The sequence below is a fragment of the Pongo pygmaeus genome, chromosome 2 (assembly GCF_028885625.2).
Source record: "Pongo pygmaeus isolate AG05252 chromosome 2, NHGRI_mPonPyg2-v2.0_pri, whole genome shotgun sequence".
In the NCBI taxonomy this organism is placed as follows: domain Eukaryota; kingdom Metazoa; phylum Chordata; class Mammalia; order Primates; family Hominidae; genus Pongo; species Pongo pygmaeus.
In genome coordinates this window covers 121835122-121861728 of record NC_085930.1, presented here as the reverse complement: position 1 = coordinate 121861728, position 26607 = coordinate 121835122, and the positions used below count along the sequence as shown (strand labels likewise).

General features: G+C 43.3%; 2 protein-coding genes across 7 annotated transcripts in view; one reads left to right on the top strand and one right to left on the bottom strand.

Moving 5' to 3' along the window:
* OSBPL10 (oxysterol binding protein like 10) overlaps positions 1 to 11657 on the bottom strand; it is a 318091-nt gene extending 306434 nt beyond the window's left edge. For all 6 annotated transcript variants that reach the window (XM_054479482.2, XM_054479480.2, XM_054479485.2 and 3 more), the window contains exon 1: positions 11131 to 11657. In XM_054479482.2, the coding sequence (XP_054335457.1) occupies positions 11131 to 11411 (281 nt within the window). In that variant the 5' untranslated portion in view covers positions 11412 to 11657. The remainder of the gene's footprint in view (positions 1 to 11130) is intronic.
* Position 11658: 1 nt separating this feature from the next.
* ZNF860 (zinc finger protein 860) lies at positions 11659 to 23267 on the top strand. Its single transcript, XM_063662089.1, is given in 3 exon segments — positions 11659 to 12135; positions 18882 to 21778; positions 21781 to 23267. Coding segments are annotated over 2 exon segments (2943 nt in total). The 5' UTR covers positions 11659 to 12135; positions 18882 to 19302; the 3' UTR covers positions 22248 to 23267.
* Positions 23268 to 26607: the final 3340 nt, after the last annotated feature.

Here is a 26607-nt window from a genome sequence, read left to right as displayed (position 1 = left end):
CATGGTGGCAGGCACCTGTAATCCCAGCAACTCGGCAGGCTAAGGCAGGAGAATAAGCTTGAACCCAGGAGGCGGAGGTTGCATTGAGCCGAGATCGCACCACTGCACTCCAGCCTGGGCGACAAAGCAAGACTCTGTCTCAAAAAAAAAAAAAAAAAACACGGGGCCTCTTCTTTGGAAAGGCCATGGAGAGAAAGAGTATGGGGGCGGGGGGCGGGGGCAGGAAATGATTATCTTGCAGTGGAATTAGCTGGTCCTAGTTTACCCTAAGCCAAAGCCCGCAGTAATCTCATCTATAAAATGAGGGGGTAGGAGACCAAGTTCTTTCCAGAGAAAGAGAAAACACACTTTGGAGTCCAAAAATTCCCTGCTCCACAATTTATTAACTGTGCAGTCTACGTCACTCTAGGCCTCAACAACTGCATCTGTAAAATTGCGATTCTACCTGCATCAATTAGGGTTAGAGCTGACTGAGACTCGGGGCTTGCAAAAGAAGCATATTCCTTCCCCTCCCCACAAGGAAAATTCCAGAGGTTGCAGCTAGGATTTATGAGGTGGCTTTGATCCACAAAGTCCTCTGAGGCCAGATTCCTTCCGTCTCCATGGCCTGCATCCCAGTCACCTCAAGGTTCAAGACGGCTGCTGAAATTCCAGCCATCATTTCCATATTCTAGTTTTGGCCAGCATGTCTTTAGTCCAACAGGAAAGGAAAAGGTAGGAAAAGTACAAAGAAGTTTCCAGGAAATTACTATGTGACAACTCTGCTCTTACATCCAGATTATAATCTCATCGCCATCCTAGTTGCAAGGAGGAGGAGGGATGAAAATACAGTTTTATGTTTGACAGCCATGTATCCAGGTAAAAACTGGGGTCTATAGCTATAGGAAAAGGGGAGAATGGATAGCTTTGCAACACCCACCTCCATCTCATTTTAAAGATTAAATTGGATAATATATGTAAAGTGTCTGATGCTTTGTGGACCCACAAATACACAGCAGCGTTCCCCTTGTGGTAACACAGACATTTTGTGATCTGTGGTCTCAGTGGCTTAAGAGGTTCTTCAGAAAGTAGCCTTTGTTAGCCTAGTCTGTCTTTTACAGTCTCATCTCTGGCCACACTCCACATACAACCTGCATTCCAGCCATACTAAACCTATCTCCTTTCATGCCTCCAAACATTTGTACTCACAGAGCCTTCTACCAGGGACGCCCTGCTGAAGCCCTTGTCTGCATGATGAACTCTTCTCTTTAACATTCTAGAAGGTCTTCCTCCACCTGCCACTTCTGCCCTTTATTCCCAAGTGGAGCGGCTGCTCCCACTCCCAGGTGTTTCCTCTGCAGTAGCACTCACCACCTGTACTGCTGCATCTAATGAGTTGGTTGTTTTTTTGTTTTTTTTTTTTTGAGCCGGAGTCTTGCTCTGTCGCCCAGGCTGGAATGCGGTGGCACAATCTCGGCTCACTGCAACCTCTGCCTTCTGGGTTCAAGCGATTCTCCTGTCTCAGCCTCCCAAGTAGCTGGGATTACGGGCGCATACCACCGTGCCCGCTAATTGTTGTATTTTTAGTGGAGACAGGGTTTCGCCACGTTGGCCAGGCTGGTCTCGAACTCCTGACCTCAGGTGATCCACCCACCTCAGCCTCCCAATGTGCTGGGATTACAGGCATGAGCCACTGCACCTGGCCCTAATGAGTGCTTTCTATGTGCAACCGATTGTCCTAAACCCTTTACACACAGCTTCTCAGTTGATCCCTAAAACTCTATGACGCAGACACCATATTATCCCCATTTTACAGATAAAGAAACTGCGACATAAAGGTCAAATAGCTTGTCCAAGGCAAAGAGTAGAGCTGGGATTTAAAAACAGGCTACTGGACCTCAGAATCTACACTCTTAGCCACAACACTGAGCTGCCTCAACTACTTGCATAAGAAATCTAAGTGTAATTATAGGGAAGGGATGATCGAACTACATCTCACAGGCTATATCAGCCCACCGCCAGCTTTTATAAATAAAGTTTTATTAGAACACAGATACATCCACTTATTTACAAATGAGCACTCGGTAGTTGCCATGAAGACTGTATAGCCCACAAAGTCTAATCTACTTACTATCTGGCCCTTTACAGAAAAGTCTACTCCCCTCTGTTATGGACTGTCAGCTCCTTAAGGTAGGGCCTGTGCTTCTTCCCTCCTGTCTCCTGCTTCTCACATGGCATTTGACATATATATAAAAAGCGCTCAAAAATATTTGGGGTATAAAAATTCCACCAGGCATAATTTCAAGCAAAGAGGAGTGTGTTTGGGGGATGGTGCTGCCACCTCATTCAGGGCTTAGAAAGTTTCCCAACTCTGGGCCGGGCACAGTGGCTCACGCCTGTAATCCCAGCACTTCGGGAGGCCGAGGCGGGCGGATCACCTGAGGTCAAGAGTTCAAGACCAGCCTGGCCAACATGGTGAAACCCCGTCTCTACTAAAAATACAAAAATTAGCTGGGTGTGGTGGCAGATGCCTGTAATTCCAGCTACTCAGGAAGCTGTGGCAGAAGAATCGCTTGAACCCAGGAGGCGGAAGTTGCAGTGAGTGGAGATCACGCCACTGCACTCCAGCCTGGGTGACACAGCGAGACTCTGTCTCAAAAAGAAAAAAGAAAGTTTCCCGACTCTGCCCAGACTCTACTTAACAACCAAAAAGCCCAGGTAAACTGTAGCGGTGATTTTCATTGCACTGTTAGCAGCCCACACAGCTCTGATGGAGTGAGCACTGCAGAGACACCTGAGTGAGGATCCTTTGCATCAGTCACCTAATCCACTCGATTGCCCTGAACACAAGGCCAGAACAGAGCCCCCAGTTCTACCCACACATAAGAAGAACCTGAACCCCACCACTTTCCAAAAAATGTCCAATCCCACCCACCTACCTCATGGCAGCCTGCACAGGCCACAAGGCTGGCCGTGCAGATAAACACTTAAAACATCCTGGAAAAGAGTGACTAAAAACTGATATTGGTTGCCTTTCAACTCTGTATTTTCATCAATATATTTATAGAAAGGGACCAAACCACACAAAAACATAAAATAGTCCCCTAAAAACTACAACACAAAAAGAAAAGATTATTCATGGTGCAAATGCCTTCTCTGACCTTCAAGGAACAGACTTGCAACAAAAGACCACATATAATGTTTCCTAATTTTATCATTATTATTGATATCATTCCATGAGGCAAAATAAAGCATTTTCTGGGCTGTGACCATATTCAATCCAGTCTAGGTTATCAAAATTCAAATTCTGGATGGTTTTCTTTTTAATTCTGTCTTGGCCCGGCCCCAAATCGCATCAGTGGGAGCCAGGCAGAACTGCAAAAAGCCTCCCACGTTTCCGGCACAATCATTTCAACCCTTCTTTCAGGACACAAAGGCCCATGTGGCTTCTTTCTTCCCAGAGTCCTCAGACAACTGTCCACAAGCAGCCTCTGAGGAACCACACCAAATGCAGACAGCCACTGGGCAAATCAAATGGCTTAAGTCAACTGGGTCCTCATGTAATGAGAGGCAGGGCTAAGACACCTGCAGATTTGCCAAGGCTGGGGCTTAAGTGGCCACCAATGCACCCCCTAGGTTCCAGAAAGCTACTCACTAGTCTATCTAAAATACAAGACTCTCACTCACAAACTTCTGCTGAGGACCCACTGCGCACCAAGCACAGGACTGGTGCCTGTGGTGGCCTCCCAACACTGCGAGGTTCATATCATTTTACAGACGGAGAGACCAAGGCCCAAAGAGTTTAACTTGCCCAAGGTCATTTGGCAAAAAGGAGGCAAAGCTGGAAAGGTAAGAAGAACTACACAGCTTCTCCCTAGACTGCCCCTCTCAGAAGCAATGCCATGCGCATGAGGAAGTGGCAGTCCTGTTTTCCAAAAGCTCTCCAGGTAGCAACGTGAAGATGGCCAGGATGGGGAGCCATCTATTCACTTATACACTGCTGGTGGCAGTGTGTAATGGTTCAGCCGCTTTGGAAAACGGGTTAGCACTTTCTACATAGGATGGATACACCAGCAATTCTAATGCTAGGTATTTACCCAAAAGAAATAAAAGCATGTCACCACACAAAGACTTGCACACAAATAGCAGCTTTATCTGTAATAGTCAAAAACCGGAAACAGCCCAACTGCTGTCCTACAGGTAATGGATAAACAAACTGTGGTATATCCACAGGACATAATACCTGCATAATACACCGTGTCTCTATATATGCAGTGCCCAGGCACCTGTGTACAGGCATCCAGCAAAGGGCGCATACCCAGAATATATAAACATCTCGTAAAAGTCAAGGAGAAAAAGGCAGACACCCAACAGATAAATGGGCAGAGGACTTAAAGAGCAACTTGCAAAATGTGACATCCAAATGGCCAATTAATACATGAAAACATGTTCAACCTCAGTAGTCATCAGGGAAAGGCAAGTTAAAATTGGATGACATGAAAACAAGAGACAATATCAAGTGTGGATGAGAATGTAGTACACACAGAACTCTCTCTACACACTTTTGGTGAAGTATTAATGCATACAACCACTACGGAAAACTCTCTGCTAGTATCTAATAAGCTGGACATGAGCAAACACTCCTAGGTGTATATCCACAGAAATGCAACATATGTTCTCCAAAACACAGGTACTAGAATGTTCACAGCATTGTGACCCTATGAATAGGGTCAAAAACTGAAAAGAACTCAAATACCAACCTACAATAGACAAATGTATTTAGTATATTCATACAATGGAATACCAAATAGCAATGAAAATAAATGGACCACAACTATACACAGAAACATGCATAAGCCTCCCCAACATAATGTTAAGAGAAAGAAGCCAGACACACAGATCACATATTACACAATAGGCAGTTCAAAAGGAGACCAAATAACTCAGTGGTGTTGAGGTCAGAATAGCAGTTACCTTATGCGGGGAGATACTATAAGGAAAGGGGCTGTGTGGGACAGGAAATGTTTTGGCAGCTGTTTCTTAATCTGGGTGTGTTCCATTTATGAAAATTCATTGAACTGTGTATGTATATGATTTGTGTACTTTTCTGAATATAGATTAGACTTGAAATTTACTCGCAAAACTCAGTTAGACAGATGACGTGAAAAGGCATGAGCAGCTTTTCTTTGCCTCAACAACTTTTTCAAACTGCAAAACAGACACAAATTCACCCTGGGAAAACAGACAAGAGAAGATAATGGAAATCACCCATAATCCCACCAACCAAAGAAAGCCATTTTAGTGTGAATCTCCTCAAATATACACACAATTTCAAAGGAGGGAGAGGGCAGATTCTGAAGGGAGTAGTTAATACGAACCAGGTGCTCAATAAGTATTTTGAACCATAAGTGAATAAACAATATTATACACTGTTTTGTAACCTAGGCAACCATCCCTTTTATTATTATCAATGAAACCATCTAGTGTCCCTAAAGGATTTTAGCACGCAGCCTCAAAACACTCTGGCAGACTAGACAGGAAGATATGCAGATATTTCCCATGTACACGCAGACAAGAATACAAAACCCAGAGCAGTGATTTTCAACCCTGGTACCACCAATTCCCTCTAAAATTATTGGAATACTCAAAAAAATACTTATTTTCCTTCAAGGTGGCTTTAAAAATTCATATATACCCCAGTGATGCTTTAATTTGGGATAAGTGGCCCCAAAATGTTGGGGGCTAAACACTAAACCCTCAACGTATGTTGTTAATCCAGATAGAGTCAAAAGCAAGCCCTGGATATTTGGTCACGAATGGCCCCCAATGGGTGAGTTGTGGTGGGCCCTAAATCAGGGTGGGCATGTCACAAGAAGAGTCATACTCCCTGATCCAGAACCAAAGACTGTTTGCAGAGAACAGGACAGATGATAAACACAGCAACACAAGGACAAGGTGACAAGCAGGTACAGAACCAAGACTTCTGATACTAACAATAGCTAACACTGGCTCAAATAAAACTAAGCCCTGGTTTCCCTCTCTGACATTTATTCATTTTTTTAATCCATTTGACAATACTTACTCTACCCTTATTGTATACCAGACCCGGTTCTCAACACTGGCGATACAGCAGCAACAAAGACAAACAAAAATTATCTGTCCTCAGGGAGCTTACACTCTAGTGTAGAGAGACCAAAAAAAGTAAAATATAAAGCATGTCAGATAATAGCAAGGTATATGGAGAGAAATAAAATAGGAAAGGAAGATAGGATTTAGAGGCTGGGAAGGGGAGCTGTAAATGTTTGGTGCCAAGTTTTAAAAGGACCCCTTCAAAATGAAGTAATCATCTTCTCCCCAAAGAACTCTATGATAATTATGTTAATGTGGTCCCAGGGTAACCACAGCACTCAGAATAAAAATCAAGATTTTATGGACCAGAAAGTGCCTACTTAAAAACAGACAAATTGAAGATCTAATAATAGCTACCACTTCTTGGTATCTTGCTATGTACTATTCTCAGTCCCTTATACACCGATAATCTCATTTAATCTTCACATTGAACTAATGAAAAGAGTAACATTATTTCCCACATTTAGCAGAAGAGAAAAACAGAAGCCCAGTGCAATTAAAGAGCTAGCCCACGGTTACATGTGTGCTAAGTGTTGATGTCAAGATTTGAATCCAAAGTTCACACTACTCTTCCTCCTCAAATAAATGTCTACTTTAGAGACAGAGTCTTGCTCTGTTGCTCAGGGTGGTGTCCAGTGGTGTGATCATAGCTCACTGCAGCCTTGACCTCTTGTGCTCAAGCAATCCTCCCACCTCAGACCCCTGAGCAGCAGTGACTACAGGCCTAAGCCGCCACCACTGGCTAATTTTTATATTTTTATTTTGTGGAGACAGGGTTTCACCGTGGTTCCCAGGCTGGTCTGGAACTCCTGGGCTCAAGCAATCCTCCCACCTCGGCCTCCCAAAGTGCTGGGATTACAGATGTGAGTCAATGCACCCAGCCTTGTCTTCCTTAATCCTAGTCAAGATTTGTTGTCCTTCAGCATTTCATTGAGTTCTTACAACCCCACCAATCACCAAAAAAAGAATTGAAGGTTGGTTCCACGTTTGCAGTGTCTTTTCTCCAAATAAGAAAAAGTAAATGGCAATGGCAATCCTTAGATATTTAAATAATAATTTCTAGATCCAATTAGAAATTATTTCCTCAAATACTTGATATTATGAGCAACTCCAAAATAGTTCCATTTTAGTTTAAGAGTAAAGTTTGACTTAGGGCAAATGAAAGTTCATACAGCCAGTTTCTTACTAGGGGTAAGCATCTCAAACTGAACACAGTCCAAACAGAACTATTGGCCAAGCCTCACCCTCCCCACAAACACATTCCCCTCCTGTGATCATCATCTCCACAAAGGACGTCTCAACCTCCCAGCCTTTCAGGCCCACAAATCAAGAGTTATTCTTGCCCCTCTCTCACCTCCACATCAAATTCATCAGCAATTTCCATCCTCTCCACACCAGATCTATCCCTTCTCTCCAATTCTCTGCCAACCCCCAGCCCAGGCCACCTGCATCTCTTTCCTGGACCACTCTGATGGGCTCCTGACTGGTCTCCCTGCTTCATGCTTTGGCCCCTTGAAAATCTCATCTCTACACAGCAGTCAGAGTGACCTCATAAGTGTCACTTCCCTTCCTAAAATCCTTCTGGGCCACTAGAACCCAGTCTGAAATTCTAATCCTGGCCAACTAGGTGCTATGTCATCTGCCTCCCCAAGTTCTTGAGGTTTACTCTCCCCATGGTTCCCTCTGTATGAGTGATAAGATGGGTAAGAAGAGAGGACTCTAAGTGAAAATGTCAATAGCAGTAAAGACACTAGACCCACACTTCAAATTATTCCTGCAAATACTTGCCTTTATCTCATCACCTTTTTTTAACCTTCATAGCACTTGCCACTTTCTGGATTTTTTATTGTTGTTCATTTGTATCAATGTATTCACTCTTCAATGCCATCCTGTAAATCTATACAATGTTATTATGCCTGAAATATTTTCTTTAAATATCTATAATAATGAAGGACAGAAAGCCCTTAATGCATGTTTTCCCCATACTCTTAAGTATTTCACATTCTCATCCAGTGAGTGTGAGCCAAATGTCCTGAACTTACTCTCCTGAGTTGAGCACGTTCCCATCATACAGTGTTCTTCTCTGTGACCTCTCTTTATGTCATTTATTTTGTGTTCTGGCCCAAACTGCCTTCCTAAGGGCATGAGGATGAGGCTACAAATAAAGGCAGAATATGATGCCAAATGTTAAAATATAAGTTTTACAGCAACTTGAGAACATGCAAGAGGACACCAGGGTACAAACTGTTAGTGGGTGATTGGTATTAAGTCCTGGGAGCTGGTGAAGAGCATTACAATTGCACAGCAGCCTGAGAGGATAAACCAAGGACTTGGTTGCTATAGATTTGTCATTAACTGTGGGCACTTTGAAAAGAACTGCCAAAGGAAGATGCTATGAGGCCCAGAAAGAAAGGCAGCATGAATCAGTTGGCTAACTATTTGTACTAAGGCATTTCCCTGGACCAGGGAAGGATGGTAGCTCCAGCTCCTAGAACAGTTCCTGCCATGTAGTAGGTGCTCAATAAAACAGTCTCTGAATAGATAAATTAATTGAACAAATGAATACATTTTCAAAGTTTCTATTTTTATCCTCTTCTCTCTTCCTTTTCACTAGTCCAGCTGTCCCTTCATAAGACCCCTAGAGAAGGGAGAATTTTGCAATCACAGAGTCATCGTAAATCTTCTCCAAACCACTAATGGACCCTCAGCCATCGTTCAAAGAACACAATGTGGGAAATAGAAACCCTGACACTGAGATGTTAACAATTACAGACAATGCTTATGGAGTCAGTGGTAGACTTGGAAAACGGTGAGTCTACTGTGGTAAGAACAAACATAGGCAGACAGCTATAAATTGCAGTAAACAAACTCAATAAAGATGAGACATCACTTAAGCATGCTCAGGAGTGTACATAATACCACATTTCACCTAGGTAGGCTGCAATCACATAGGTATTATTATTGGCATTAAATGTGCTTCTTCTCAACCTTGCCTCCAATCTAAACACCACAATGGGTTTAAAATAATGCAAAAGAATGTTACTCCAATGCCTCCTAAATCCACTCCAAATAACAAATCCTTTAATACAGACTGCAAGGTAAAATATTGTTCCCCAGCAAGTAAATAATAAAATAACTCTAATCCAGGGTAAAAGTTTTGTTGGCCTCATAAGCGACTTGAAGAAAAAGCATTAAAAGTGATTGCTCAACACACCAACAAAATGCTGTTATTGACAAGGCACCTTGAGTTGCCATTAACAAGACATAATTACCAAGAACTGAAATCAGATTTAGTCATCTCATGTCTCCCTCTACCTACGCATTCTACCTATTCTTTTTCAGCTTTCACGAATTGAAAGGGGAAAGGGAGAGGCAACAGCAGACAACTAGGACTATTTTGAGAAATAAAAGGATTCAAAAGTTAAGTGCAACTTCCACTAACATAGTAACACATCTCCCAGGAAGCCCAGGTGACTCAGAAAGTCCTATATGTAGAATATCAATATAGAAACAACTCAGTTTCCATACTTCAAAAGTCCTCTTCCTCCAAGTTGAGTTTCGTGCAAATAACTGGCTGATATGTTTCAGATGGAAGCAAACCTGAACATTTCCAAACAATCTACAGGAAGAGATAACCAAGTAACATAGTCCATGCAGCAGAGACAAGCAACTTTCCAGGGTATAATTCAAATCTCACAAACATCCTTAAGAGCCCCTAGTCTATTAAGATCTGGAGACTGTTAAATAGGCAGGACAAAATATCCCACCAATCACCTCTCCAAAAAGCATTGTTCTCCTCGCACTGACACTTGTATTTCCCTCTGGCTTGTTTTTGAAAAGCAAATTGAAAAAAAACAAAAAACAAAAAGTAAACAGTAGTGCCACATCTGTTCTTGTCTTCCTCACGATGGCAGATCACACACACTACCACCATTCCAAGTGCCTCCTGAGCCCTTTCCTCGACAGCCCCATCCTTCCACGTGTCCATAACTAGGCTTCTCAACTGTAAGGGGGAAGTGAGCAGGAAACTTCAAATGGGACCTGAAGAGGAAATAATGATAATAATGTAAATTGTTATTAATATTAAAAGGGGAAGGGTATTTTTTCTTTTTCTTTTTTTATTTTATTTTATTTTATTTTATTTTTTGAGTCGGAGTCTCGCACTGTCGCCCCGGCTAGATTGCAATGGCGCGATCTCGGCTCACTGCAACCTCTGCCTCCGGGGTTCAAACGATTCTCCTGCCTCAGCCTCCGGAGTAGCTGGAATTACAGGCGCGCGCCGCCACGCCCGGCTAATTTTTTTTATTTTTAGTAGAGACGGCGTTTCACCATGTTGGCCAGGCTGGTCTCGAACTCCTGACTTCGTGATCTGCCCGCCTCGGCCTCCCAAAGTACTGGGATTACAGAGGTGAGCCACCGCGCCCGGCCTCTTTCTGTTTTTAAACAAAACTTCCATTACAGACATCGGAGGCTGCAAGGCACAAACTGGGGCAGGAGTATGCACAGTCGCCCAGGATGACAAGTGGCAGGTTTTTTGTTGATGGTGGTGGTGTTCTGAAACACCAAACTTTAAAATGAACTGTTATTTAGAGAATTATTGTAATCGGAGCCGACGTGCTAACGCTTTTTCACTCCGGCACAAAGCACGCCCCTTCTGCCTCCCTTTCCCAGTCATTCTTCAGGCGTGCGGGAAACCGCGGACAAGCAGAGCACGGGGACCAGCACGATCCTCCTGCCACTCCAGTCTCTGCAGGTGCCAGCACAGAGGAAAACCAGGGCTCTCACCTCCCTACCCGCCACTGCGGTGCGGTCCCGGGGTGGAGCCACGGCGCGCCCCATCCTGAGAACCCCACCTGGAGCGGAGCAGGGACGCAAGAAGGGCACCACTGGGAGGCATCACCCGGTTCGCTGAAGGCACAATCGCGCGCGCGCACACACATACACAGACACACATACACACACACACGCGCGCGCACACACACACACAGGGGCGCGCGGTGGCGCGGGCGGCTGGCGCCTTACCTGTTCTGCCAGCCCTGGAGGAGGTTGGTGTATTTGCTGAGCACGCCCTCGAGCGCCGGCTCCCTCCTGCGGCCGCCTCCCCCGGACGGGCTAGCGGCCACAGACCCCGGGCTGCTGCGGCTGCCCCCGCCGCCAAGCCCGGCCGCCGCCGACCGGCTGGAGACCCCCCGGCCCGCCAGAGAGCAGGAGGGCGAGGAGCCCGCCGAGGTAGCACGGCTGCTGCTGCGGCTGCTACTGTTGCTACCCCCGCCGCCGTCTGTGCCCTGGGCTGCCCTCTCCATGGTCCGTGCGCGCCCGGGACGCGGGTGCCCGCCGCGGTGGCGGCCCCGGCACGGCGGCTGCTGCTGCTGCTTACAGCTCCGGGCGCCCGGGCCGCGCGTGGCTGCTCCAAATCCCCGGGAAATGCCTGACTCATACAGGAGGAAGAGGAGGAGGAGGCGAAGGAGAGCTGGGAAGGAAGCCAACGGGGCTGGATGCAGCTGCGGCCGCCCCTCCTCCCGCCGCGGCCAGGGCCCGGCCCCTCCCTCCGCACTAGTTTCCCGGGCAAGTTCGGAGCGGGTGGCCGGGTAGGCGAGCCCTCTTCGGGTTCCTCCTTCTCTTCCTTCGTGTCCCTGCGGCCTCTCAGGCCCTCGGGACACTCTAGGAGGCCGATCTGCAGGGTGGGCACGCCCTAAATCCACGCCGAGTCACCCACGCATTCCTTCTGCCACCCTGTCTTGGATCCGAAGGGGCGAAAGGGAATCTCTGCGCATCACTCCCCACCCCCTATCCACCTCGGGACCTGGAGGGAGGGGCAGCCCCACCCACCCGGTCCACCCGGATATGGACCCGCCCGGCCTCACAGGCTCACATGCACACTCCCTCTCTCGGTCTTCCGCACACGATCCTGCGCCAGACGCTCCTACACAGTAACCTGGAAATTATCACCGGCGGAGCAAAGTCACAGCGCAGGGAGGGCCTCCGCGTTGTCTGGCGGAGGAGGGGAGTGGCAGGTGATCCTCACAGGTAAGCTCGCCGGGCATTTTCATGCAGCAGGATTATGATAAATGCTTAACAGACACACGGCTGGGCTGGGGTGAGGCGCGCGAACTCTCAGGTTTGTGCGAGTGCTTCCTTAAATTGAGTGTCCTAGGTCACTCACTGGCCTAACCCTAATCCCCTGCCCTGAATGGCACGCATAAACCTGGCAAGTCAAAATCTATCCATTGTTACCACACTTCACGTGCACCTGGGAACAGAGGCTTTGAAACCCGGAAAACTGCTCCGGAGGCAAGGGAAATTAACAGATATTTACAAACATTGAAGGATTCTCTGTGTTGGCCGTAACTTCTGCGCCCTTCTTCCTACCTAAAGATACTCTTTCCACCCCACTAATAATTTTTGTGAATATGGATATCCATTGTAATCTGAAGTATCAAAAATTACCTAGAAAAAAGCTTTGAGGAACTCACTCTCTCTCACACACACACACAGACGAAACAAAAGGTGATAGATGATAGGTGATCTCCGTCCAAAGGATCTACAAACCCATCAAGCAGATAAATACTTCAACAGTTAAAAAAAAAATTACTAAATGGAAGAGTCAGCTCTCAAAGGGACAGTTCCCCGAGCCCAACCCCTTTCTAGCTTCACATCCTTCCAGGAAGATTTCATGGGTGGTTTAGCTCTAGAGATGCACGGAGAAGCTTCTGGAGTTGAAGAGAAGTGGTTGTGCCCCTGAGTAAATTACAATTCCAGGTGCCTACATAGTGTTAAAAAAAAAAAAAAAAAAAAAAAAAATTCTGAAAAGAGCTTGCCTGGACCAACTTTGAAGCCATTCAGAGCTTAATTCTAACCTATGGCCTTGATCAAATTACCTCTATTAGCCTTAGTTTTCTCACTGCAAAATGGGACAAATGATACTGGCTGTGATAAACTATGCAAGAATGCTCATTTGTTCAAAATATTTACTGCTGCTTCCTATGGAAGGAGTATCCGTCCTCCACATGGACCTCAGGCTTGGCCATGGAATTGATTTGAGCAATGGAATGTGAACAGAAGCAATGAATGCCCCTTCCAAACATAAGCTTTAAGAGCAGTCATATGGTTCCACCATCTTTCTCTTTTCCTTATCCCAGGAGAGCAGCATGTCCCGGATAAGGACTCTCCTTAATCTTGCGTCCTGGAGTGAGAAGGCGTGGAATACAGCAGATCCTAAGCCAGTTAGTGTTGGCCATGTAACATGCATAAAATGTTTGTTTGAAGCCATTGAGATTTTAGCATTATTTTTTACCACAGCATAGCTTTGCCTAAGCTAACTTACTGATCATATATGAGTGTTCATTGAGTCCTGCATTGACATACAGACTGAAGGTGGGAAGGTAGGTGCATATTGGACTATAAATGTCAGCATTATGTACCAAAACAACATGCCTTTTATTGGAGACTGCCACCTTAAGCTCCTGCTAAAAGAGGAGAAGTGTCATCATTTTATTTCATATTACCTAACCTATGCCACCATTACTCCACCTTATGCAGCCATCCTATGACTGGATGAGCTAGCACAACAAATTCTCACCTTGGACTAAAAAATTAGACCCTTGAGATAGACCAGTTCAAGGGGGGAAGGAACTAAGCTAAAAGGAATAGTCAAGGCCAGGATGGGGCAGGAGCAAGCCAGCCGTATGGAATCAAAAATGTCCAAGTCAGTAGCAAGAGGTGAGTGGAGCAGATGTGCTGAAAGTAGAGACAATATCATGAAAGAGAGATGAAGCACATGCTGTTCCTCCTGCTGGCGACAGTATTCCCTGCTCTCTTCACCTGGTTTGTGTTTCTCACCCATGGAGTTATGGATTACAAGTCACATCTTCCAGAAAGCTTTCCTTGACCTACCGTAGTATAGCAAATAGGGGAAAGGTACCTGCAGAATTATGTTTGGAGAGGAAAAAGTCTTTATGTTTGAAAAACAATTTGAAAAATACATAATAAATTGGCAAAAAGTATTTGAAATACATACTGTAATGCCCAACAGGTTCATCTTGCTTGTTACCCAGAAAAGCCAATGCAGGTTTTTGCAATAGAGGAAGAGTTTAACAATTGTAGGGCCAGCCAAGCTGGAGGACAGGAATGTATTATTACTCATATCAATCTCCCTGAAAATTCAGAGCCTAAGGGGTTTTTTTTGTTTGTTTGTTTGTTTTTTTGAGACTGGAGTCTCGCTCTGTCACCCAGGCTGGAGTCTAGTGGCACAATCTCAGCTTACTGCAAGCTCCGCCTCCTGGGTTCACGTCATTCTCCTGCCTCAGCCTCCCCAGTAGCTGGGACTACAGGCACCTGCCACCATGCCCAGCTAATTTTTTTGTATTTTTAGTAGAGATGGGATTTCACCGTGTTCACCAGGATGGTCTCGATCTCGTGACCCACCCACCTTGGCCTCCCAAAGTGCTGGAATTACAGGCGTGAGGCACCGTACCGGGCCCACCTGAGGTTTTTTTTTTTAAGGATAGTTTGGTGGGCACAGGGCTAAGGAATGGGGAATGCTGATAGATTGGGTCAGGGATGAAATTAATAGAGAGTCGAAGTTTGTCTTTTTGCACTGAGTCAGTTCATGAGTAAGGGCCACAGGACCTCATGAGCCAGTTTACCAGACTGGGTGGTGGCAACTGGTCCGTCAGAATGCAGGGTATGAAAAATACCTCAAACACAAATCTTAAGTTTTACAATAGTGGTGTTATCTATAGGAGTGATGGGGAGGTTAGAAATCTTGTGACCTCTGGAAAAATGGCAGATTATCATTTAACTATGCCTTTATCTTAGCAAAGTTCAGACCTCTTTTAATCCTGTGGCCTTTCATTAGTTTTGCAAAGGTAGTTTGGTGTTCAAACAAGGAGGGAATAGTTTTGGAAAGGGATATTACAATCCTTGCTTTAGGGTTAGACTATGAACTAAATTCCTCCCAAAGTTAGCTGTGGCATATGCTCGAGAATGAACGAGGACAGCTTACAGGTTAGAAGCAAGATGGAATCAGCCATGTCAAATTTTTTTTACCGGCATAATTTTGTATGATTAAAAATATTGGCTAGGCCAGGCGCAGTGGCTCAAGCCTGTAATCCTAGCACTTTGGGAGGCCAAGGTGGGTGGGTCACTTGAGGTCAGGAGTTCAAGACCAGCCTGGCCAACATGGTACAACCCTGTCTCTACTAAAAATACAAAAATTAACTGGGCGTGGTCATACACGCCTGTAGTCCCAGCTACTCAGGAGGCTGAGGCAGGAGAATCGCTTGAACCCAGAAGGTAGAGGTTGCAGTGAGCCAAGATCACACCATTGCACTCCAGCCTGGGCAACAGAGCAAGACTCCATCTCAAAAAATTTTTTAAAAATAAAAAATATTGGCTAAACACAAATGCTCAATATAAGGACCATTTCCTTAATTTACCCAGATTGCATAAATCATTTAGAAAAAATTTTAAACGTTAATAGAATGACTGGAAATCTGACAGCCATCACAGACCATGTAAAGATTTTGGGAATGAAGCTATGCATGATTGGAGCAATAAGATAAACACATTATACCTCTTGAAATAATGGACAGAATCAGTAGTTCCTAGTAGGGAGCTGACTACCCCATCTTCTTCTCCACATGGACCTGGAGGGCTGGTCTGGAGTTTTTAGTAGTTGCTTCTGAGGCTCCCTCCTCTAGTTAGAAAGACTTAGGAGGATGTTCATGGACCAGCAAGTAAGTGAGTGGACATTGACTTCATTAGCCAGATGACAGGAATGAAGCTTGGCCACAAATAGAGAGAAAATTATCACAACCAGATCACTCTCTTGATATCAACTTCGTCATGTCCATGTAAGAAACATATGGTCTGATGTGTTGTACGTCCCAAATAATAATAACAATAACAGCTAATGTATATTGAGCACTATGTGCTAGACTCTGCTTTAAGTGTTTTACACATAATAACTCATTAAATCCTCACAACAACCACATGAGGAGATCTACAGTTCTTACTCCCATTTTACGGGCAGAGGAAACTGAATTGAAGAGAGGTTCAGCAACATCCCCCAAATTCTGGTGGAGCCAGGATTTGAACTTAGGCAATTTGGCTACTGAGCCTGAGTTCTTAGCCACTGTATTATACCACTTGCTTCGTAATGAATCCAGTTTCATTTCCTCTACTTAATGAAACTGCAGAAAGCACAGCTCAGTGCCTGGAATTCCATTTCCTGTTATATTTTTATGCATTTAGGAATTGATCCTCTCATTACCACTCTGAGAGAAGCAGTACAGGTGTTTGGGCCCCTAGCACCCAGCCACAGGGCCTGAACACAATCATACTCAATACATGTTTATTGCATGATAAATGAAGCCTAATTTTACTGAGGAAGAAACAGAAACTCAAAGAGGAGGAGCTGATTCTGAACCAAGGCCTTCTGACTCCAAGTCCAGTGTTCTTGCTATCTGAACTTCAGCTGTGACATGTACATGCAACCTTACCATCCAATGGGAAGAAGAAAATACCAGAATTAAGGTATGGACAGTCCACTATCCAGTGAATAAACAGCTCCATTAAGATTACCCTGAGAGGGCCAGGCGCGGTGGCTCACGCCTGTAATCCCAGCACTTTGGGAGGCTGAGGCTGGCAGATCATGAGGTCAGGAGATCGAGACCATCCTGGCTAACACAGTGAAACCCTGTCTCTACTAAAAATACAAAAAAATTGTGTATTTTTTATATAAAAAAATACAAATATACAGATAAAATAGGTGCCTCTCCTATTTATTATTATTTTATTAAATAGATGCTCACTTTCAAAGATTTACACACAAAATTATAAAGTAAAAACTGAAGGCCAGGTGCAGTGGCTCATGCATATAATCCCAGCACTGTGGGAGGCTGAGATGGGAGGATTGCCCAGGAGTTCCAGACCAGCCTGGGCAACCTGGAGAGACTCCATCTCCAAAAAAATTTTTTAAATAAGCCAGCCACAGTGGCACATGTACCTGTAGTCCCAGCTACTCAGGAGGCTGAGCCAGGAGGATTGCTTGAGCCCAGAAATTTGAGGCTGCAGTGAGCTGATTGTGCCACTGTACTCCAGCCTGGGTGACAGAGTAAGACCCTGTCTTGAAAAAAAAAGAAACTAAAAGATTATTTCTAAACCACTGCTAATAATTTATAAATATATATGTATATATATACTTTTATATATGTATGTCCATATATATGTGTGTGTATACACACACACACACACATATATACACATCTCCTTCCCTTCGTCCAGACACTCTTCTATGTAGAGACATAGTTGTATATCATTTTATTCAAAAACAGGTTCATACTATAAAACATATAATACTTTCTAATTTACCTTGTTCACTGAAGAATATAGTATAGACAATTTCCTTTAGAGCTATATCATCATTTGTAACAGTTTCAGAGTATTCCACTGTCTATATGCACCCTAATTTAATCATTCCACTACTGATGAACACTCATATTTCAAGCTTTTGCTATTGTGAGAAATGTTCTTTAAATATCCTTTTACATTAGTTTAATTATTTCCTTAGAATAAGATCCAATGACTGGGTCAGGCTGCATACACTTATAAATGTGGCTCATGTACTACAGAATTAACCCCCAGAAAGTCTGAACCAATGTTTACTATGCTGGTTCTGGCTAGATCTAACATGTCGGACCATTGGCTGGATGGACAAGGCTGGCCATGTTTGAGCTGGGCTCTCTAATCCACAGGGTCTCTGCAGGCCAGCCCAGGCTTGTTCTCATGGCATGGGGAGGGTTCCAAAGAGAGGAAGCAGGAAGGACCTCCTGAAGCCTAGTCTGGGAACTGGTGTAATGTCACTTTGCCACATTTCAACTAACAGTGCTAGAAGACTGGGACATTTATAAGCAAAAACTTGTAAGACCCATACTTCACACTTTATGCAAAAGTCACCTCCAAATGGATCAGAAACCAAAATGTGAAATGTAAAACCATTAGATTTTAGGGGAAAACAGAGGAAAAAATATTCACAAACTTGGGTTGGGAAAATGGAGCAAACACATGTTGCCTTTTGTCATAAGGGAAGGATGATTAAGAAGGCAAAACCAAGGGTTCAGAGAGGGAAGCCAAGAACCCCAGAGAAGTATTCCCAGGCCTTGAGACCTAATCACGGAAATTGCGACATTTGCCCGACTGGCTTTCAAAATTGTCTTGGACCGCTGACCCCTTTGCACCTCCTGTTTCCGCCTCTTTGAACAAGAATATCTGGAGCAATTATCCTGTGTCTGCTTCACCATTGTGTTTTGAGTGTGAAGGGGCGGATAACCAGTCTCTTTAGTTTCACAGATCAGAGGAACAGCACTTACGGAGCTAAACTTACTAACCTGAGGAGCCTCTCCTACCTAGACCTGACTTAGTGGTGAGATTGTGGACTTGAAGCTAGTGCAGTAATGAGAGGAGACACTGGGGGCCATTGAGGAGTAGGATGAGTGTGTTCTACATGTGGGAGGAATATTAAAAAATTTGTGGCCAGAGGGTAGACTGTAGTGATTTCAAAACTATGCCTATAGATCCCTCTCCTTTAGAGGTGAAGCTTAATTCCTCCCCTCTTGAGTGTGGGATGAATTTAGTGACTCACTTCTAATGAATACAATATGGCAGAAGTCATGGTATATCATGTCCAAGATCAGCTTATAAACAGGGGAGTGCTCACTCTCGCTCTCTCTCTCTTTCTCTCTCCCCCTGTCTTTCTCTCTCTCTATCATCAGTCACTCTAGGAAAGCCAGCTGCCATGACATAAGGATACTCAGGCCACCAATGGACAGCCCAGGCAGGAGGCATGAAGGTGTGCCAGCCACTGTGTCAGTCACCTTATAAGCAGATTTTCTGAGACCTGCTAACAGCCATGTGAGTGACCTTGGAAGTGGGTTGTCACCAGTCAAGCCTTGAGATGACTGCAGCCATGACCCACAGCTTGACTACAACCCATGAGAGACACTGAGCCAGGAACACCCAGCTGAAGTGCCTCCAAACCCCGACCCACAGCGACTGTGAGATAATCAGTGTTTGTTGCCTTAAGCCACGCAGTTTGTGATAATTTGTTTCTCGGCAACAGATAACTAATACAGAGCAGGAAGCAGATCACCTCAGTGAAGGTCACACTGCAGCGCTATTGATTTCTAAAGACTCATGTTACATGAGGAAGCAGCTCAGAAGAGGAAAGAAAAGGAGCCAGGCATGGCTCTTCCTCAGGGACACTTGACTTTTAGGGATGTGGCTATAGAATTCTCTTTGGAGGAGTGGAAATGCCTGGACCCTGCGCAGAGGGCTTTATACAGGGCCGTGATGTTGGAGAACTACAGGAACCTGCATTCTGTGGATATCTCTTCCAAATGCATGATGAAGAAGTTCTCGTCAACAGGGCAAGGCAATACAGAAGTGGACACAGGGACATTAGAAAGACATGAAAGTCATCACATTGGAGATTTTTGCTTCCAGAAAATTGGGAAAGATATTCATGCCTTTGAGTTTCAATGGCAAGAAGATGAAAGAAATAGCCATGAAGCAACCATGACAAAAATCAAAAAGTTGACCGGCAGCACAGACAGATATGATCGAAGGCATCCTGGAAACAAGCCTATTAAAGATCAGCTTGGATTAAGCTTTCATTCGCATCTTCCTGAACTCCACATATTTCAGACCAAAGGGAAAGATGGTAATCAAGTTGAGAAGTCTATCAACAATGCTTCCTCGGTTCCAATGTCCCAAAGAATTTCTTCTAGGCCCAAAATCCATATTTCTAATAACTATGAAAATAATTTCCTCCATTCATCATTACTCACACAAAAACAGGAAGTACACATGAGAGAAAAATTTTTCCAATGTAATGAGAGTGGCAAAGCCTTTAATTGTAGCTCACTCTTAAGGAAACATCAGATAATCTATTTAGGAGGGAAACAATATAAATGTGATGTATGTGGTAAGGTCTTTAATCAGAAGCGATACATTGCATGCCATCATAGATGTCACACTGGTGAGAAACCTTACAAGTGTAGTGAATGTGGCAAGGTTTTTAATCAACAGTCAAACTTTGCAAGTCATCATAGACTTCATACTGGAGAGAAATCTTACAAATGTGAAGAATGTGACAAAGTTTTTAGTTGCAAATCAAATCTTGAAAGACATAGGAGAATTCATACTGGAGAGAAACCATACAAATGTAAGGTTTGTGACAAGGCTTTCAGGCGTGATTCACACCTGGCACAACACACTAGAATTCACACTGGAGAGAAACCTTACAAGTGTAATGAGTGTGGCAAAGCCTTTAGTGGGTAGTCAACACTTATTCACCATCAAGCAATCCATGGTATAGGGAAACTTTATAAATGTAACGATTGTCACAAAGTCTTCAGTAATACTACAACCATTGCAAATCATTGGAGAATCCATAATGAAGAGAGATCTTACAAGTGTAATAAACGTGGCAAATTTTTTAGATGTCGTTCATATCTCCTAGTTCATTGGCGAACCCATACGGGAGAGAAACCTTACAAGTGTAATGAGTGTGGCAAGACCTTCAGTCAGACATCATCCCTTGTATGCCATCGTAGACTTCATACTGCAGAGAAACCTTACAAGTGTAATGAGTGTGGCAAGACCTTCCATCACAATTCAGCCCTTGTAATTCATAAGGCAATTCATACTGGAGAGAAACCTTACAAGTGTAATGAATGTGGCAAGGTTTTTAATCACCAGGCAACCCTTGCATGTCATCATAGACTTCATACTGGAGAGAAACCTTATAAGTGTAATGAATGTGGCAATGTTTTTAATCAACAAGTAACCCTTGCATGTCATCATAGACTTCATACTGGAGAGAAACCTTACAAATATGAAGAATGTGACAAAGTTTTCAGTCGCAAATCACACCTGGAAACACATAAGAGAATTCATACTGGAGAGAAACCTTACAAATGTAAGGTTTGTGACAAGGCTTTTCAGAGTGATTCACACCTGGCACAACATACTGGAATTCACACTGGAGAGAAACCTTACAAGTGTAATGAGTGTAGCAAAGCCTTTAGTGGGCAGTCAACACTTATTCACCATCAAGCAATCCGTGGTATAGGGAAACTTTATAAATGTAATGATTGTCACAAAGTCTTCAGTAACACTACAACCATTGCAAATCATTGGAGAATTCATAATGAAGAGAGATCTTACAAGTGTAATAAATGTGGCAAATTTTTCAGACATCGTTCAAACCTTGCAGTTCATCAGCGAACTCATACTGGAGAGAAACCTTACAAGTGTAATGAGTGTGGCAAGACCTTCAGTCAGACGTCATCCCTTGTATGCCATCGTAGACTTCATACTGGAGAGAAACCTTACAAATGTGAAGAATGTGACAAAGTTTTCAGTCACAAATCACACCTGGAAACACATAAGAGAATTCATACTGGAGAGAAACCTTACAAATGTGAAGAATGTGACAAAGTTTTCAGTCGCAAATCAAACCTTGAAAGACATAGGAGAATTCATACTGGAGAGAAACCATACAAATGTAAGATTTGTGACAAGGCTTTTGGGTGTGATTCACACCTGGCACGGCATACTAGAATTCACACTGGAGAGGAAACTTACAAGTGTAATAAGTGTGGCAAAGCTTTAGTGGGCAGTCAACACTTATTCACCATCAAGAAATCCATGGTATAGGGAAACTTTACTAATGTTATAATTGTCACAAAGTCTTCAGTAACACTACAACCATTGCAAATCGTTGGCGAATCCATAATGAAGAGAGATCTTACAAGTGTAATAAATGTGGCAAATATTTCAGACATCGTTCAAACCTTGCAGTTCATCAGCAGACTCATACTGGAGAGAAACCTTACAAATGTGATGATTTTGACGAGGCCTTTAGTCAAGCTTCATCTTATGCAAAACACAGGAGAATTCATATAGGAGAGAAACATCACAAGTGTGATGATTGTGGCAAAGCCTTTACTTCACATCCACATCTCATTAGACATCAGAGAATCCATACTGGACAGAAATCTTACAAATGTCATAAGTGTGGCAAGGTCTTCAGTTAGAGGTCACTCCTTGCAAAACATCAGAAAATTCATTCTTGAGATAATTGTTCCAAATGCAATGAGAATAGCAAACCATCAAGCATTAATTGACATTAGAGTCAATTCAGCATTGACTTGAGTTTGAGTTGACTTGACATTGAGTTCAAGCATTAATTGACATTAAAGTGTTTACGTTAAGAGGATTGGGCTGGGCAGGCTTACGCCTGTAATCCCAGCACTTTGGGAGGTCAAGACGGATAGATCACTTGAGGTCAGGAGTTTAAGACCAGCCTGGCCAACAGACGTGAGCCACTTTTCCTAGCCTGCTTTTTGTTTCTGATAGGGATTTTTATGGGTATTATGTTGAATCTAAATCACATTGGGTTATATAATCATTTAACAATATTAATCTTTCCAATCCATCAATATGGGTCATATCTCTATTTATATATGTTTTTAATCATTTTGATCGATGTTTGTAGATTTCAAGGTAAAAACTTCTCACCTTTTTACGTTTATTCCTAAATATTTCTTACTGTAAGTTCTCTAGCAAATGGAAGTGTTTTCTTAATTTTCTTTTAAAATTGTTTATTGTTAATGTATGGAAATTTAGCTAATTTTTGGTGCTGATATTGAATTCTGCAAATACACTGTGTTTATTAGTTTCAGTAGTATTTTAGTTGACTCTGATTTTCTACACAGCAGATCATGTCATCTACAAACAAATATAATTTTACTTCTTTCTTTCTGAAAAAAAAATAGATAACTAATACAGGTAACTATCCTGAAACCAGCCATTTTTTGATCCTTATGTTTTGGGATCTTTCTCACTACCACTGACCAACTTTTCATATCCTGAAGATATGAAGCAGTGAAAATAAGAGAATTCAAGACAGGCTAAAAAAAAAAATGCCAGGCACAGTGGCTCATGCCTGTAATCCCAGCACTTTGGGTGGATCACTTGAGGTTAGGAGTTCGAGACCAGCCTGGTCAACATGGCAAAACCCCACCTCTACAAAAAATACAAAAATTAGCCAGGCATAGTGGCACGCACCTGTAGTCCCAGCTACGGGGGAGGCTGAGGCAGGAGAATCACTTGAACCTGGGAGGCAGAGGTTGCAGTGAGCCAGGATCATGCCACTGCACTCCAAACTAGGCAACAGAGCGAGACTCCATCTCAAAAAAAAAAAAAAAAAGAAAAAAAAGATATGTCAGTGCGGTGTAGGCAAAAAGTATAGATACATAGTAATACGGAACAGAATAAAGAATCTAGAAATAGTTTCATATGAATATAGTCAGTTGATTTTGACAGAAGTGCACAGGCAATTCAATGCAGCTTTTTGTATTGGTTTCCTATTGCTACTGTAAAATATTACCATAAACATAGTGGTTATTATAAAACAATACAACTTGATTATTTTTACAGTTCTAGCAGTCAGAAGCCCAAAAATGGGTCTTACATGGTAAAATCAAGGTATCAGTAGAGCCGTGTTGATTCTGGAGGCTCTACAAACAAAGTGTACTACAAACACCAGATATGTTACTGCTGAAGGAAGAAACAGTCTAGATATTCATGTGTCTTAAGATTGAGGCTCCTGAAAGGCCATAAAACAAGTACCCCAGTATCAGGGGAACTCACCCCCAATATTTCAGCATAGGTTCTTTCTATTTTCCCTAAGTGTCGGCTGGTCTGAGAAATAAAGAGAAAGAGTACAAAGAGGGGAATTTTATAGCTGGGCTGCCAGGGGTGACATCATGTATTGGTAGGACCATGATGCCCACCTGAGCCGCAAAACCAGCAAGTTTTTATTAAGGATTTCAAAAGGGGAGGGGGTGTATGAATAGGGTGTAGGTCACATGCTTTAAGGGGCAAGCAGAGTAAAGATCATATGCTTCTGAGGAAACGGGGCAAGGACAAAATCAGAACTCCTGGTAAGGGTCTATGTTCAGCAGTGCAAGTATTGTCTTGATAAACATCTTAACAGAAAACAGAGTTTGAGAGCAGAGAACTGGTCTGACCTCAAATTTACCAGGCTGGGGTTTCCCAAGCCTAGTAAGCCTGAGAGTACTACAGGAGACCAGGGCGTATCTCAGTCCTTATCTCAACCACATAAGACAGACATCCCCAGGGCGGCCATTTATAGAACTGCCCCCAGGAATGCAATTCTTTCTCTAGGGTCTTGATTTCCTTGCTAAGAAAAGAATTTAGCAATATCTTCCCTATTTGCATGTCCGTTTATAGGCTCTCCGCAAGAAGAAAAATATGGCTCTTTTTGCCCCACCCTGCAGGCAGTCAGACCTTATGGTTGTCTTCCCTTGTTCCCTAAAATCGCTGTTATTCTGTTATTTTTTGAGGTGCACTGATTTCATATTGTTCAAACACACATTTTACAATCAATTTGTACAGTTAACTCAATCATCACAGTGGTCCTGAGGTGATGTACATCCTCAGCTTACGAAGATAACAGGATTAAGAGATTAAAATAAAGACAGGCGTAAGAAATTATGAAAGTATTATTAGGGAAGTGATAAATGTCCATGAAATGGACATGTTCCTCTGAGGAACATGAAATGTCCATGTTCCTCTGAGGCTCCAGCCGGTCCCTCTGTTCGGGGTCCCTGACTTCCCGCAACACCCCAGGTTTTTAAACAGCCACAGGAAGTCCCTGTCCAGAGATGAAGTGACATGCAGTTAGTGTGATCAATGCAGTGCAAAGCCACTGTTAATAACTATCCATGACATTTCCCCTTCCTGATTTGCCACCTGACAGAATGCCCTGTGGAGGGCTGGAAATGGAGGATGAATCCAATCTCAGCATTTTTCTGAGAAGGAAAATGAAACTCAGAAAAAGGAGACTCCCAGGGTCACACTGTGAGCTGGAGGTAGAATTGGGGCTGCCAGTTTCAAGGCAGAATGTTCTTGACTGGATGCCATTTAAACGGCAGTTTTAAGTGGTTTGCAAAATACTAGTCCTTCTGACTTCCCCGCAGGTAAACCCAAATAACCAGAATGAAAGATTACCAAAGTGGACAAAATATTCTAGAGACATAAAAGGGGGAAAAAACAATTCAATGTTCCTGTAAAGAGAAACTTCTGTCCAAAGAAATCTTTTAAATTTAACTGAGAATTGTAACATTCTTTTTGTTACAACCTGCAAGACAGGACTTGATTTCTCTAAACTCTCCCCCCAAGCAAGGGAACAATGATATGATTGTGGGTTGTTTCACTTTGAGTATTTCTCAACCTCTAAATATGAGCCATTCTCTGCATCTAAATATGAGCCAACCTATGTGTGCTCTGAAGTTTTTTTAAATATAAATTGCCAGGGGGAGAAGGGGGTTAGTGGACCTTAAGACTTTTATCTGCAGATTTAAGAATTGACTTTCCCAAAGTTTAAAAAGAGAAAAGACCACTTACAGAAAATCTCTAATACATCTCTGTACTCCCAGTCCTGGAAAAGAGAATTTCAGAAAGAAGCTGTTGCCGGGTGTTAATGTTTCTTTTTGGATCAAACCTAATATGCAAGTCAATTTTTATAGGTTGAAACTATAGAAGAAAGAAAGCAAAAGCCCAAAAAGCAGCAAAAAGATCCCCCTGTCAACTCCAGAGAGTGCAGAACTTAAAAAAAAAAATTAAAAAAAAAAAACTTGACAAGTATCTTTGGACAGGTAGAAAGTTCAGTTTTGTGAGCACTCCATTCAATATGGTATGTGGTTGTGAATCTTGGAGAACTAAAGCCAAGCTTCTATCCTTCTTCCCAGAAGGCTCCCCACTCACAATGGGAGAGAAGCCAGAGGAAAGGAAATTATCATGGAGACTCATCTTGATGCAAAGGTGGGAGCCTTTATTTATAGATACCACACGTTTCTTGCAGCTGAATGGCTTGCTTTTTGACAAGACACATTTGAGATCATCATATGCTCAAATTTACTAGCAGACATTATGCAGTAAATTATTTCTGACTTAAAGCTTTTAAAAAGCCTGCCCGATTTATGTGCACAGCAGAGCCCTGTAAGTATGACTATTACAATGTCAATAGGCAGTGTTTAAGTCCTAACAGTCTCCCTATGAGCATTTATGAACATCATTCTTTTTTTTTTCGAGATGGACTCTCGCCCTCGCTCTGTCACCATGCTGGAGTGCAGTGGTGCGATTTCAGCTCACTGCAACCTCTGCCTCCTGGATTCAAGGGATCCTCGCGCCTCAGCCTCCCAAGTAACTGGGATTACAAGCACGAGCCACCACACCCAGCTAATTTTTCTATTTTTAGTAGAGACGGGTTTTCACCATGTTGGCCAGGATGGTCTCTATCTCCTGACCTCGTGATCTGCCCGCTTCGGCCTCCCAAAATGCTGGGATTACAGGTGTCAGCCACCGTGCCAGGGCAAACATCATTCATTGTTAAAGAGATAAAGGAGA